Source organism: Bubalus bubalis, chromosome 2, assembly GCF_019923935.1.
Source record: "Bubalus bubalis isolate 160015118507 breed Murrah chromosome 2, NDDB_SH_1, whole genome shotgun sequence".
Lineage (NCBI taxonomy): Eukaryota > Metazoa > Chordata > Mammalia > Artiodactyla > Bovidae > Bubalus > Bubalus bubalis.
Genome location: NC_059158.1, coordinates 76,891,371 through 76,907,053, shown reverse-complemented (window position 1 = coordinate 76,907,053; position 15,683 = coordinate 76,891,371). Strand labels below are relative to the sequence as shown.

The window sequence follows — 15,683 nt, the reverse complement described above, 5'->3', positions numbered from 1 at the left end:
AGGTGCTCATGGGTGCATTATTCCTGTATTCACAAGAGTCTGTCTACGAAGGTCAGTTTGTGCTATCTGCTAAGTCACTTCAGTCATGTCCAATTCTTGTGACCCCATGCACTGTAGCCCGCCAGGCTCCTCTGTCCATGGGATTCTTCAGGCAAAAATATTGTAGTGGATTGCCATGGCCTCCTCCAGGGGATCTTCCTGACCCAGGGATCAAACCCATGTCTCCTGTTTCTCCTGGATTGCAGGTGATTCTTTACCACTGAGCCACCGGGGAAACCAGTTTGGCTGTATATAAAATCTACAGTTTACATTTTTTGATTACCTTAAATATATTACTGTTGTTTTCTGGCAAAAGCATTGTCAAAAAGTCTGATGACAATCCTATTTTTTTTCATTACCTCATAACTTGGTCTTTAAAAATCTGGATGATCAAATTTTTTTTTCCTTTTTTTTAAGGGTTGATTGTGTAGATACACAAGATACTCTAATATGAATTTCAGGCTGTCTTTTATTTTAGGAGAGTTCTCTAAAGTTATTATTTTTGTATTCTATAGTATTGCTTTGATTTTCTTTTTTAGGGCCTGCCATTACAGGTATATCTTTTGTTAATCTCATTTGTCTATCACTTTCAAAAAAATTCAATTTATCTCTTCTTTTTTTTTTAAATAATGGTGTTATTGAGATATAATTCAGATACCATAAGATTCATCATTTTACAGTGTACAATTCAGTGGTTTGGGGATTTTATTTAAGCCATCCTGGTGGTATGAAATTATATTCCATTGTGGTTTTGATTTGCATTCCCATGATGGATAATGATATTGGACATCTTTTCAAGTGCTTATTTGTATTTGTAGATCTTCTCTGGAGAAATGCCTATTAAAACTTTGCCCAAGTTTTAATTGGGTTGTTTGCCTTTTTATTAAAGTATTGTTAAGATTTGTAGATACAAGTTACTTATAGATATATTATTTCCAAATATTTTCGCCCATTGTATAGGCTTTCTTGAGGGCATCATTTGAAGCACAAGGGTTTTAAATTTTGATTTACCCCAATATATATACTTTTTTTTTGTCATTTGTGCTTTTATCTCATCTAAGAAATCATTGACAAGTCCAAAGTCACAATGACTTACTCCTGTGCTTTCTCCTAAGTTTTACTGTTTTTACCTCTTGTATTTAGAAGTTGCATTATTTTACCTCTTATATTTAGATCTAAGATATTTTTGAGTTAATTTCTGGGTTTGATGTGGGGAAGGAGGGGTCCAGCTTCATTCTTCTGCATGTGTATATACAGTTGTCCCAGCATCACTTGTTGAAAAGACTGTTCTTTTCACATATAATTGTCATGACATCCTTACACTTGTTAAAGATCTGTCACAATAACTTTGTGTGAGATTTGACTCTGATCCTTTTTTTTGTTCCTCATTATCTAGTAGTGAAATGAGTTTTTCTATGTGTTTAAGGAGGGAACGGGCATAGATAACTTTTCTAGTTTCATGTTGTTGTTTAGTGGCTCAGTTGTGTCCTACTCTTTGCGATCCCATGGACTATAACCCGCCAGACTCTTCTGCCCATGGGATTTTCCAGGCAAGAATACTGGAGTGGGTTGCCATTTCCTTCTCCAGGGGATCTTCCTGAATCAAGGATAGAACCTGTGTCTCCTGCTTTGGCAGGTGGATTCTTTACCACTGAGCTACCTGGGAAGTCTTTTCTAGTTTTGTAGTCTAGGTTAAAGCTCTCCTAGGTTTTTTGCAAAGTGGATATATATCTCTCTGTGTCTTGTACTTTCTGAAATGTATCTTTTCCGTTCCTCTCCACCACCTTTATCTGAACCTTCTCTTTCCCTTGTTCCTATTGTGCTGTATTCCGCAACTTATATTCCATTCCCTTCAGTTTCTTTTTGGTGAGACTTTGTCTTGGAAAGGGAGCTTTGATTTGTTAATTTTGTGAGTTTTTCGGGGCTCAGACTGCATCATTAGACCTTACTTCTATCACAACGGAGTCTGCCTTTGGTGTGTAAATGGAATTGTGTTGACTCCCTCCCAGTCTCTACTGCTGTTCTCAGACTGACCCCCATGCTGTCCAGTGATAACCCGCCGTGTACTGAAAGGCTTTTCTGTTCTATTCTCCAGCTGTGAGCAGCCCTCGTGCCTTCCTATACTTCTTCTCACACAGATGTGCCATGCAGATCTCACAGTTGGCCAAGGTTTACATTACATTACAAATGTAAACACCTGTTTACATTTGAAGTTTTGTCTCCTGATTTTGTTGTAGATGTTGTTTATAAATCTTTGGTTTTTGCTATCCTCGGTGCTTTGTCTGGGTTTATGGGGAGATTTAGAGGAGATTCAAAAAGTATAGTGCCATTGCTCTCATCTTTCCAGAATCTTCAGCACATCCTATTCCTTTTTTAAAACAGTATGGTGTCTACAAGGTAAATAGAGAATGCAATCCAGTTGTTGATTCGTACTTCATAACTCCAGGTAATTCTGTAGTGAAACAGATTATAGGAACTTTTTCTAGGCTGAGTTAAGTATCATAAAATGTTATCATACTTATTGAATGTATGTCATATTTTGAATGTGCTAAAAATCAACTTTTCCCTTTCAGAATAACAAGCCTTTGTACTCATTTGAAGATAATTCAGACTATGTTTATGATGTTATGTGGTCACCCACTCACCCAGCCCTGTTTGCCTGTGTGGATGGCATGGGTAGGCTGGATTTGTGGAATCTCAATAATGACACAGAGGTGAGCAGGAAAATAACAAAAATTGCACTGAAAAATGGAAAATTGGAGATTTATTGAATAATTTGTGAAATTCCTTTTATCCCAAGGAATGTGAAAGGACTCTGTGATTGTAGCTTCATCACAAAGAAAGCAAATAAGCTTTGTACCCTAAATAATAAACAGCCTGCTGTGCAGAACTGAAGGGAGAAATATTATTGCCAGGACCACTGGGGCATTCCTTTTACTTCTGAAAAGTATTGTCACGTCTCTCCATGTCCTGGCAAAGTCTCATTCATAAGGCAACTGGGATATTTTTCATTCATAGGCTAGAAAGCAGATAGTTTCAGGCTGTTGACATACGTTAACCTTAATTTTGAATTTCTGAATCATCTCTTAGCCTTGGTAGAATTGTATATTATCCATAAATACTAGTCTTAGGCTGACTTGAGTGACACAAAATGTATTTTCATGACTTGCTCTGTGAAAGATTAAATAGTGTTACTGTTACTATAAAATTAATATAGAAATAATCAAATTTCCTAATTATTATACTAAAATGACTTATTTGGAATGAAATTTAACTGCAGCTATTATTTATTTTTAACTATGTTTGTTTTTACCAGTGTAGGCAGAGGCTTAGAGTGTTCTTAGAGTTCTGTATTGCAACGTGGTGGTTAAGAAGTACATTAGCAGTTCTATCAATAAAAGTTATCGAGAAAGTCTCTTGGTGCCTTCTCCCACAGCCACTGTTTCTCACATCTCTTCTTATTTCTAGTGGCTAAATATATGTTATCATAATCCTTTAAGTAAATTAGTTGATTATACAGGATAAGGAATTTATATATTGGAAATACAAGTATTTTAACATCAGGCTAACTTCTGCTCTAGTAGTTTGAAGAGCAACATTCAGATACTGCTAGGGAAAGATATTGAGTCCTGGATACATGACTGGACTTAATTATACATTTCTGGTTATCTAGAGTGGTACCAATTTTCTTAATTTGGATTTTCATGTTAGGCATTTGTGGTTACAATTCAATTTTGATCTGTTCTATAATTTAACTCACAATAAAGCTCAGTTATAATTTTTCTCTTACAACTATTTTGGCATTCTAGAAGGTTAAATTAGTCATTTGGGGATGACTTATGTCAAATAGAAGGATTATGTTTAATCAGGTTTCAGAAATTTAAAAATACTGTGATTCTGTTCTGAGTCAAACCTTGAAGCTTTGCTCTGTGAGTGGCGGATCATTTCTTCCCCTCAGCATAGCAGAGGCGCAGCCATACTCCAGGGGTGCCGTTGTGTTGGTGCTGTGTCACCTCGCCTTGCTCCAGATAGTTGATGGGAACAAGGGCTTTGGAATGACCCATACTGCATCTTTGGTATGAACTGTAGAATCTGTGGATCAAATCACAGGTTTTAGCTAACAGAGACACAAGCCACAAAAGTAACTCCTGTCCTCTAAAATTGAACCATAATCTGTTTATGCGGGCTTCTGAGATGTTTCTTTAAAAGAGGTTTTGGCCATCTGTTTTCAAACGGCTTGACTTCTTAAAAAAGTCAAAACAACAAAGAATCCTTTATTAAAGAGAAGATTTCTCAAAATGATGTGTCCAGTCATGTGAAGATTTCTTAGGAAAGGACTTAAATTATTTTCCCAAACCATTTTCAAGGATTGACTGTAATGTCATTCAAAATATATCACTGAACAGGAAGAAAGTTGGGAAAATTCTTTATCTATTTTCATCTTTGTTTTCAAAAACCTAGCCAGATTGGAGGAAAAGGAATTACTATTTTACATGTTTATAGAAATCCTGATGAAACTTTTAACACTGAACTGTATTTTAAATGACTTTAGGTGCCAACTGCAAGCATTTCTGTGGAAGGTAATCCTGCTCTTAATCGTGTAAGATGGACCCATTCTGGAAGAGAGATTGCCGTGGGTGATTCTGAAGGACAGATTGTTATCTATGATGTGGGAGAGGTATGGGGCTCACTGCCTATAATTTTGACACATCTATTTAGCTTTCATGGAACTATAGTGACAGTATCTTTGTGGTTAAATCTAGTCTTTGAGGTTCATGAATTGAATAACCCATGTGTTTGTAAAGATAAAACTTACTTTTCATTACAGAAGCAACTCTTGAGATTAGTTTCCTTTCTAAACTGAATGTCCTGTGTCCTTATGCAACAAATTTTGAGGGTAGTATCATATGTCGAAAGTACTTTCCAGCATGCATTGCTGGAAATTAGAAATTCTTCAAGCAGAAGAAATTTAGTTACAGTTGGACTTGGGAGCTTTACAGAATTGACATTGAGATAAGATTTTATTTTCTATATTCGTAGATTTGTTTGGACCAGGTAGCTCAAATAAAAAGTAGTATCTTTTAAGAGCTACCTAATGACTATGTGAAATGTCATTCTTGACTCCTTGAGCCTTGTTGCAAAGCCATTATGAGTGAACCCAACAGGATGAGTTGCAGCCCTCTCATCTTTACTGTTTGGGTTGACTGTGCACAATGCTCGGGAGTGGTTTCCTCATGTTTTAGCCCTGGCTAGCGCCTTAGTCACTCTTTTCTTTTGCTGTGCCTTATACTTCTCCATCCTCTCTGGAAATCCCACAGCCTCTAGCATCTGCATCTGGAGAGAGGTAAATTGGATCATGTAGAGCAGCCAGTTGAATTCTCTGCATAGATGGAATTACTCTGTGTCTGCACCATCCAACATGGTAGCCATTAGCCAGATTTGGCTACTGAACACTTAAAATGTGGCTAGAACAACTGAACAACTGAATAACTGAATTTTCAGTTTTATTTCATTTTAAGTAATTTAAATGTAAATAGCCACATTTGTCTGGGAGCTACAATACTGGGTATCACTGTCCCATCTAAAGTCGTACAGTAGATTTAGAAGCAGGCACATCCATTTGCCACGCTGAATGCTCTGTGCCCTAATATGGCATACTGCTGCTGCTGCTGCTGCTGCTAAGTCTCTTCAGTCATGTCCGACTCTGTGCGACCCCATCAACGGCAGCCCACCAGGCTCCCCCGTCCCTGGGATTCTCCAGGCAAGAACACTGGAGTGGGTTGCCATTTCCTTCTCCAATGCATGAAAGTGAAAAGTGAAAGTGAAGTCACTCAGTCGTGTCCGACTCTTCGTGACGCCATGGACTGCAGCCTACCAGGCTCCTCCATCCATGGGATTTTCCAGGCAAGAGTACTGGAGTGGGGTGCCATTGCCTTCTCCGAATATGGCATACTAGATTCCTCCAATATTATAATGACAGCTGTTAAAAATTTTTGGTTATTGAACTGCTTCAGTGAGGGAAATATATCACAAGTGTCCTTTCCCCTTTTACTATTGATGTGTCACTGAATTGGTAAGTAGCAGCATACCTTTTGACGAAAGGTTTAAGATACATCAAGAAAGGTTATCTTATACTCCAAACAAAAATACTTAAACAAGAAATCAGCCTCATATGAACCATGTTTCAAAAATTACTTCATACTCATGTGCAAGAAGTAAAAATTCTTCAGGAATTCCTTCCTGCTCACCAGAAAATCCATGAGATAGTGCATAGGAGTTATATTTAAAGAGCATCCTGTCATTCTCTCACAGATGCTGATAATAGCAAAATCATTTCTGAGGCTGTCACAACACACTTCTCAAACACTATCTTTTGTTTTGAAATGTTATAAATTATTGGTATAGTAGCTGTAATTATGGAAGGGACATTCAAGTCAATTATTACTTTTTAATGGAAAAATTATTTGAAAACACTGAAAAATAGTGGGTAAGATGATCTTTTATTTCGGTGTACATAAAGCATTGTATTTCTTTTAACAGCAGATTGCTGTCCCCCGAAATGATGAATGGGCACGGTTTGGCCGAACACTTGCAGAAATTAACGCAAACCGAGCAGATGCAGAGGAGGAAGCAGCTACCCGAATACCTGCTTAGCTCCTGAAGAGAGAATATATAGCCTTAGTGGATTTGGGGAAGACTCGAAGTAGATCCTAGAACTATTTGCATGCTTCTGTCTAAATGATAATTAAAAGGAAATTTCGTGGATTAAACTATGGATTTAATGCAGCAAGTCTTACAAAGTCCTTTTTTATATAACATGCATTTTGTTTTGAATTTGTGTCATTTTTAATACAGTTGATTGACTTTACAGAATGCAACCTTTTCTGAATTCTTATACACAGGTGTATATTTGGTATTCTTTTGATGTCTTTTCAGCTTATAACACTATATACAGTTATTTCTAAAGCACAGATTATGGTCCACATATTTTTAAATAACCATGATTCACTGTTATACTGATAATGTGCTCACTAACCATAATACGTAGGAACATTGTTTATTCTTAGCTAGAGCATGAAAACTATCCAGTTCTATTCTGATATTCTCTTTTTCTTTACAATTCTTGTGATTAACTGTCTATAAATAAAAACAAATATGCTTTAACTTTTCAAATTTCCATTTTGATTTATTCCTTGCAATTAAAATGTTATTAAATTCTGTCTCTCTCATAAGGTACCCGTCTTCATCTTGCTTTAAGCTCCTGTTGTAAGCAGCTACTTCAAGTCCTGGAAACTTTGTGCCTTAAATTACCATATAGTATACTGTAGATCTCCCAGTTCGTTATGAGCTGATGTCTAGGTAACCTAAGTGAGAAAATTTCTTCTAGGTTAATTTTTGTTTTACTCCCTTTTTCTTCCCATCTAAGATATGGCGTAAAGAATAAACAGAAAGCTGCCTGTTGTTTTCACTAATTGAGATTATATGTGAGCCCTCTGAGACTGAAACCTCCTTTGAGAGAAATTGATTTTGTGGTTGTGGTAGCCATGAAAGAAAGTGCTCAAATTAAGTTTTTGTCATTGAATCAACTCCACATCTTGAGATCTGTTACAACTTTGTCTATAAGCCTGAAAGTTAAGTGGCAAATATTCTAAGAATTTGTGTTGAAATCAACCTGTTTCAGGACTAGAGAAAAAGATTATTCTCACATGTTAAATTTATTCACTTTCAGTTGTCTAGTTCCTTGACCTTTTGTCCTTCTAAAGTTTAACTGTCATTTATTCAGCAACATGAAGAATAGATAGCAGATTTTGAACATTTTTGTTTGGATTGATTTTCTTAATCTAACAAAGATCTGGTGGGAAATACATTTCCAAGTAATTTATTCCTAACTATGAGTATTGTATACTGTGAGGAATAATTGACCCGGAATATTAACCCCAAATTCTAGCTCTGGCACTCATGAGAAGTGTGGTTTTTGCCAACTAAGTCTTTATATCTGACTTTTTATCTAGGAGTTAAGATTAGATGATTTCTAAATTTCCTTCCAGCTCTAAAATTATTGATTGTAATTACTTCAGGCAATTCTCTATTTTTATATATTCAGTTTTCATAGGTTTACACCCCATAATTGCCTGTTATATATCAGCAGCAAATAAGTTACCTCATGGTAGTAATGTCTGTGAGCCAAAAATTCAATCTTAGCAGGGTCACACCGTCTTAGTATAGAACTCAGGTAATCACCTAAATAGTTACTATATTCTTGCCCTCCATTTGTATAAATGAGTACAAAAAAAGAAGACACAATTATGATTAAGGTTGGAAATCACGAGATGAGGCAAACCCAGATACTCATTGGACTCAAGTTGATGCATCCAACTGTGAAAGAATGAAATTGGTGTTAGTAAAAAATACTTCTCACCAAAGAGTTCTTGCTTTTGGGAAATAACTTTCTTTCCTCCCCCAAAATACAATGTAGGCCTTTATCTTTACCCATTTAACTTTAGCCTACATTTTTAGTAACACACGAATTTAATGGGAGGAATTGCCTTTTAAAGTTGACTGTGAAAATAAATAAAAGTTAACTGTGTAAAAGCAAAATACAAAGTACTGAGGGTGTAAATATTGATATGAAATCTTCTGACAGATTAAGCTGCTTAGAAAAGTGTCTCAACTCTTCTGTTTTAGAAATGGAAACCTTACAAGTTTAAAAAATAACCACTTATGGAAATTGTACCTTATTTGTTACTAGTTATACTTTTTTCCTGAGTGGGAAACAAGCCATAGCTTTCTGGCTAATTTCTTATTTTGCGTTTGTTGTTTGGCTATTTTCTTTTCTAATGAGAAGTTGGTTACCTTTGAAGAGAGGAAGAATACTCAGTTTTGCAGAAGACAGCTTGTAAACCTCAGAAATAATCGGGGTTTTTTTTTGTATTAATAACCAAAAAAAAAAAATCTTCCAGTTTATAGATCTAGTTCCCTACAAAGTTTAGAAAATCTCTAGATAGAAAACGTTTCAATAATGCTGAGATATTGCATATTGAAAGAATGGATGACTTAAAATTTAGGAGTAAGAAGTAAAGCTAAGTAGGTTTAGGAATGATCCTAGTCTTTCAACATTGTAAGAATGTTGATTCATTCTGTTTTATACTAGTAGTAATAAATTGTAACCTCTACCACTTGAACCACATGGAAAAGGTATTTGAGTGAATAAAAATTTGGAGTGAAGGATATAATTTTTCATCTTTCCATTCTGTCAGGCATTCGCTTTCATTTTTTTTATAGTTTTAAAAATATTTATTTTGGGCTGCACTAGGTCTTCATCACGAGCTGTCTCTAGTTGTGGTAACGGGCTACTCTAGGGCAGGGGCTTCTCATGCAGTAGCTCCTCGTTGCAGAGCATGGGCTCTGACATGTGTGGGCTTAGTAGTTGTGCACAGGCTTAGCTGCCCCACAGCATGTGGAGTCTGCCCAGAGCAGGGATCCAACCTGTGTCCCCTGCATTGGCAGGCAGATTCTTAACCACAGACCCACCAGGGAAGTCCTCAGGCAATGCTTTTTAAATGTCTTTTCCACAATCCTGGTATTTCAGCATTGGCATTGTGATAGTTCATAATTAGAAAAAAACTGTACAATTAAGTACATTGCAGAGAACAGAGCTTCAGTTACAACTCCAGCTGCTCAGTGGCTGTGAGAACCAAGTTATTTTAAATAGTACCCAACGTGACAGTATTATGCCTGAATCTTGGGCTTATAGCTAAAAAGCTATAGCTTTGCCTTGTTTGATGATTTAGTTAAGGGATGGTAATTCCCATTGAGGTCCAGCCCCTCCGCCAAGCCAGAGGCAAGAAAGGAGTTCTTGCTTTCCTGCTATTATCTTGCTAACTGCTAGGCAACTAGGGACCTTACAGGTTTGGGAAAAATACCTGGGAATCTTATTTTTTATTCATTTAAAAAATGTGCTGAAGAAATTACTTAGTGCTTCCCAGGTGGCACCAGTGGTCAAGAATCTGCCTACAAATGCAGGAGACATGAGAGATGCAGGTTCGATCCCTGTGTCAGAAAGATCCCCTGGAGGAGGGCATGACAATCCACTCTGGTATTCTTGCCTGGAGAATCCCATGGACAGAGGAGCCTGGCGGGCTACAGTCCATGGGGTCACAAAGAGTTCAGACACGACTGAAGTAACTTAGGAGCAGCAGGAAATTATTTACTTAGAGATCTGGTTTACAGACGGGGTCTCTAGTGCTACCAAAGAAGAGGAAATTTGCCCCAAAGGCAAGAAGGGAGCAGCATGTTTATGATATCTTTTGAAGAAGAGGATTACAATTTAACATTCTTTTAACTAATCAATTTTAATGCCCTAAGAAGGTAATAATTTGCTTGTACTTAATATATAGTATTATAATTTTTGAATCCTTTTCACATATAAGAAACACATTTTAGAAAAAGATCCTATATCCTAGCCAGAATGCCAACTGGAAGGCTTTGAATAGTCATCATATTGTAACCCTTTTTCAATAGGCCAGTGCTCTCAGACCTTTTGTTGGAATTTAGATGTACAGATTCTCTTCTGCCCTCCATGTTCACAATCCCTGAACTTCTTAAAAGTTAAAATGGATTTCTGGTATTTAAGTTTTCAGAATGTAGCTTCCGGCCACTGATAGTTTGAATGTAGCCAATCAGCAATCTTTTACAAACTTTTCTAAAATTACAGTATTTTGTGTTGTTAGTTTCATAGCAGGAATCTCAGTTTCAGCTTCTTAATATTCCATTACCAGTTCCCAGTCAGAGGATGGAACAGCTTGCACTCAGGTAAGCTTTCAGAAAGGTCTGTTTCACTTTGTGAGGTCGTGTATTCAGGTCCGTGGTAATGTATTATCCTGCCTCTCTCGTAATGTACTTGATTGATCGGAAAGCTGTAGGGCAGTGATTGTGTAGGGGGTAGAACACACCTGCGTGGTGCTGAACACGCCGAGACGTGACTGTGTGACTGGAAATCAGTGTGCCACCGGTAAGGCTTTGATGGCAAGTCATTTTATCTTTGTGGATTTTTGTACTAGATTTTTAAAAAACTTATGAACAAATAGAAATGCTTTGGAACAGAATCTTTTATACTTAAGGGTACCCGGCTTGGTATAAGAAAAGAAGTCTCAAAGTCCCAAGTTCTATTTCTGATAACTCCCCATTACCAGTAATATCACCTGGGTAAAGGATCAGTATTCTCATCTGTTAAGTGATGAAAATTTTTGCTTTGTGTGAAGGTTACATGAGATATTATGTATGTGAAAACTTGTAAATTATGAAGTACCATACAAATAATGGATTGTTCTTTAAAGAATATAAGAATGGAGAGAGGTCACTTTATGTAGCCATCTGGGTAATGTAACCCAGCTAATCTAAGGATTAGGTGGCTTGGTATTGAAGAAAAAATTTTTTAATTCTAAGAAATCACATCACAATTTGAATCCTCAGATGTTTAAGAGTATCAGTGAACTGAGGGAGAAATATTTATTGTCCTTAATGATACTTTTCCTAGGAGTACTTTCTCTTACTGCATTCTATGGTAAAATTACAAATTATGCCAGTAGGAAAAAAAGACCCAATTTCTAATTGATATGTAGCTCTTGCTCTTATGTTAGTTTCAGATGTGGATTGCAATATCTGGAGCCTTAGAAGAGGTGGAATGCCTTTTTCAAATCAGTGAGAAAACAAAGGTGATCCAGCTACCTCCTGGAGTCAGTCATACCCACAAAAATCTGGGGAACAGTAGTTACTCAACTGTTACAACTTATGAAGTACCCATTCCTCCCTAGGGTCTGTCCCCTTGGAAGTAACATGGGCTTACTGTAGGAAGATGGTCACTGGAAAGAGGAGCTTCAGTCTTAAAGAAACTGTGTGTAGTTGCCAGGCTTAGAGGAAGCCCTAAAATTAGTCTTGCAGGAATAGCTTTTGTCTAATTCATTAGCAGATATGTGCTGTCACATTATATCCAAGTTATGATTTCCAGAAATAAGTCAAAACCTGACTTGATAACAAATACTTGGTAGAATAACTATGCCCTTCTTGATTGTCCCCACTTCCAATAATGTTTGATACAACCAATGAATTTGTCAGTACACTGAGGGTCATTAGATGGATTTGGAGGATGCTTCATCTTCCAAAGGCAGAAAAAATGGCCTTAGCCCTTTTGAAACTCAGGAGTTTAAGTAGAATTTGTGTCGACTGAGTAAAAGGACTTGTATATTTTGTGCTGAAAAATCAGGTAAAGGAGTACAGTGTGATTCTTCATGGAAGACTATCCCTGGGTTTTCCTGCTCCTTATTTTAGGCAAGTCTTTCATTTCTCTAGACCATCATCCTCTGTTGCAAAATGGATGCTGCTGTAATATCAGTGTTAGAATAACTAGAATAATACATCCACATAGATCAGAAGCCCTAAAAGGCTAATTATGAAAGATACTGTGCTTTAGTTTGAATTATATCAACTGAGAGGAAACTAACTAAATCCTAATGTTTGGTTGGTAAATCCCTTCAAAAATGAGGGTCCTGAGATTTGTATTTCTAGTTCAGTGTCTTAGACTTAGTGTCAACTTGTGTTGAAACTCAGTTAACCATACATTCGAGCAAATGTCTTCATCTAAGTTTATTTCCCCGTCTCCCACTTCACAGGGCTGTGTAAAAATGAAGCACTGTACAGATAAGAGGCATGTTATAATGGGAGGTGATGATAACTTCCAACAGTTTTACTACCTGCTCTTCAATAGCTCCCACACGTTTGTAGGTTCTATCTCTTGGCTGTTAGAGGTTAAAAACAAGCTTTTAGAAATCAGAGATCTCTACCAACACCTCTGCTTTACCACAAAGGGCTTTCTGGCTTGACCAGTTAGGATTACTGTCTAATCTTATCTTAGCTCCCTTCCCCCTGCTTTCTCTACTGAGAAAGACCACAAAACCTGTATGAAGTAAGTTTCAAAGAAATAGAATTGGGAAGATCAGTAGTACAAAGATCTTGTACTAACACTTTATACTTAGTGGAAGTATATGTCTGTTTCCAAAGTTTGTTTGCTTTGTAAACTCTGGCTTTAGTATATTCTGACCGTGTATTAATAACTGGTAGCATTTATTAAGCATTTGGTACATGATTCTCTCACACACACATTCTCATTTATCTAAGCTCCCCTATAATGTGGGAACTACTGTTATTACTAACTTAAAAAACAGAAACTAATTTGAACAATTTGTGGAGTAAACACTTCCGCCGTGGCCAACGGCAAACTACCAATGACGTCGCTGAACATGGAGTTGGGAGAATAAACACGTAATGGGCTCTCCCTGCGCTGGTGCAAGCCGCGTCCAGCATGTTGTCCCTGTGCTTGGGGACATCAACTGACTCACAATCTAGGAACTAAACATTCTTATTATAGAGTTGTGTACTTAACCATTATACCACACTGCCTTTATGATCTTAGTCTACCAAGAAATCCGTTTTTTATTCAGATAAGCTTGCGTACAGTGGCACAGGCATAAAAGGACCATGAAATAGCTTTGTGACAGAGGAATTAGGATTAGTGTTCTGGCTTTGAGGAACCTATAAAAATATTTTATAACTTTCTATTGTCCTTCTGGTTGACTCTAACTTCAGGAAGAAACAGATTAGATATGGGAATGAAAATGTTCACTGGCTGAAGATGGTGGTGGCTCTTAAGGAGTCGACTTACCTACAACTGATCAGGACTCCCTTGTGACATCTCTGGTAAGAAGGACTCGGCCTGAAATCTATTTAGCAATCACTGCCTTTCTCTTTCCTAAATCCTCCCCCTCATATCTGCAGGGCCTGAGGAAACAGGTCAAAATATTTTGAGGTTATAAAATCAAGCTAACAAGCTATTATGTTCACACAACATGCACATGCAGCTTGGATTGTAGAATTTTCTGATTTCTCAGAACTCCAGAGGTGGTAGCCAGGGGAGAGCCAGCCCACAACCCATTCCTCTCCTCCTCTTCCACCACTCAATCTCTTAATAGCCACTAAGGAACATTTGTGGGTTCTTCAGCCTACATGCCTAAGTTTTGTCCCCCCTGCAAAGAGCCACCTCTTGACCACCCTTAAATATAAGGCTACATTTTTGGGAAAATGAGCCTGGAAGCTGAGCTGTTTAGGCAGGAAGTTTTGAGTCCCAGGTACCTTAAACATGACCTAGATTGAAATGAAATGGGCTCCAGGTGGTCATATCCTATTGGCCCTGCAGATGGGGATACAGCTACATGGGGGCCTAGGCATAGAACTGATTTAAGAGGCCCTCTCAAATGAGGCAGCTAAGGGTAGTGCTAGGCTTTTTCCTAAAGTCAATAGAGTACAATTTTTAAAATTTTTACTGAGGTATATAGTAAACTATATAACATTGTGTAAGTTTAAGGTGGCACCCCACTCCAGTACTCTTGCCTGGAAAATCCAATGGGTGGAGGAGCCTGGTAGGCTGCAGTCCATGGGATCGCTAAGAGTCGGACACTTTCACTTTTCACTTTTATGCACTGGAGAAGGAAATGGCAACCCACTCCAGTGTTCTTGCCTGGAGAATCCCAGGGACGGGGGAGCCTGATGGGCTGCCGTCTATGGGGTTGCACAGAGTCGGACACGACTGAAGTGACTTAGCAAGGTGTACAATGGCTTCCCTGGTGGCTCAGACAGTAAAGAATCCACATGCAGTGCAGGAGGCCAGGGTTCAATGGATTGATTTGATATGTTTATATATTGCTTTATATAAGTAGGTATAGCGTGATAGAGGTTTAGCATTAGCTACATGTTGTCACAAATGGCAGGAACTCATTTCTTATGGCTAATACTCCATTGTACGTATGTCTGTATAACTGTGCTATCCATTCATCTGTTGATGGACACTTAGGTCGTTGCCATATATTGGCTATTGTGACTAATGCTCCAGTAAACATAGTGAATATATCTCTTTAATATCCTATTTTCATTTCTCTGCATATATACCCAGATGTGGAATTGCTGGGTCCTAAGGTAGTTTTGTTTTTTATTTCTTGAGGAATTGTACTGTTTTCCATAGTGGCTGTACCAATTTACATTCCCAGCAACAGGGTACAAGGAAGGGTTCCCTTATCCTTCCATGCTCACAACAACTTTTGTCTTCTTGATGACACCCGTTCTAACATATGAGGTTTTTATTTACATTTCCCTGATGATTAGTCACTGCAGATGGTGACTGCAGCCATGAAATTAAAAGACGCTTACTCCTTGGAAGAAAAGTTATGACCAACCTAGATAGCATATTGAACAGCAGAGACATTACTTTTCCAACTAAGGTCTGTCTAGTCAAGGCTGTGGTTTTTCCAGTGGTCATGTATGCATGCGAGAGTTGGACTGTGAAGAAAGCTGAGCACCAAAGAATTGATGCTTTTGAACCGTGGTGTTGGAGAAGACTCTTGAGAGTCCCTTGGACTGCAAAGGGATCCAACCAGTCCATTCTGAAGGAGATCAGCCCTGGGATTTCTTTGGAGGGAATGATGCTAAAGCTCAAACTCCAGTACTTTGGCCACCTCATGCGAAGAGTTGACTCATTGGAAAAGATTCTGATGCTGGGAGGGATTGGGGGCAGGAGGAGAAGGGGACGACAGAGGATG

The 15,683-nt window shown here is 37.9% G+C and overlaps 1 protein-coding gene across 6 annotated transcripts in view; it reads left to right on the top strand.

Annotated features, from left to right (window-relative positions):
- Positions 1-7,212, top strand: part of DYNC1I2 (dynein cytoplasmic 1 intermediate chain 2) — a 54,055-nt gene extending 46,843 nt beyond the window's left edge. For 4 of the 6 annotated variants that reach the window (XM_025274931.3, XM_044933836.2, XM_006070246.4 and 1 more), the window contains 3 exons: positions 2,613-2,753; positions 4,592-4,717; positions 6,580-7,212. In XM_025274931.3, the coding sequence (XP_025130716.1) occupies positions 2,613-2,753; positions 4,592-4,717; positions 6,580-6,693 (381 nt within the window). In that variant the 3' untranslated portion in view covers positions 6,694-7,212. The remainder of the gene's footprint in view (positions 1-2,612; positions 2,754-4,591; positions 4,718-6,579) is intronic. The other 2 variants (XM_044933834.2, XM_044933840.2) reach the window with 1 other exon arrangement.
- Positions 7,213-15,683: the final 8,471 nt, after the last annotated feature.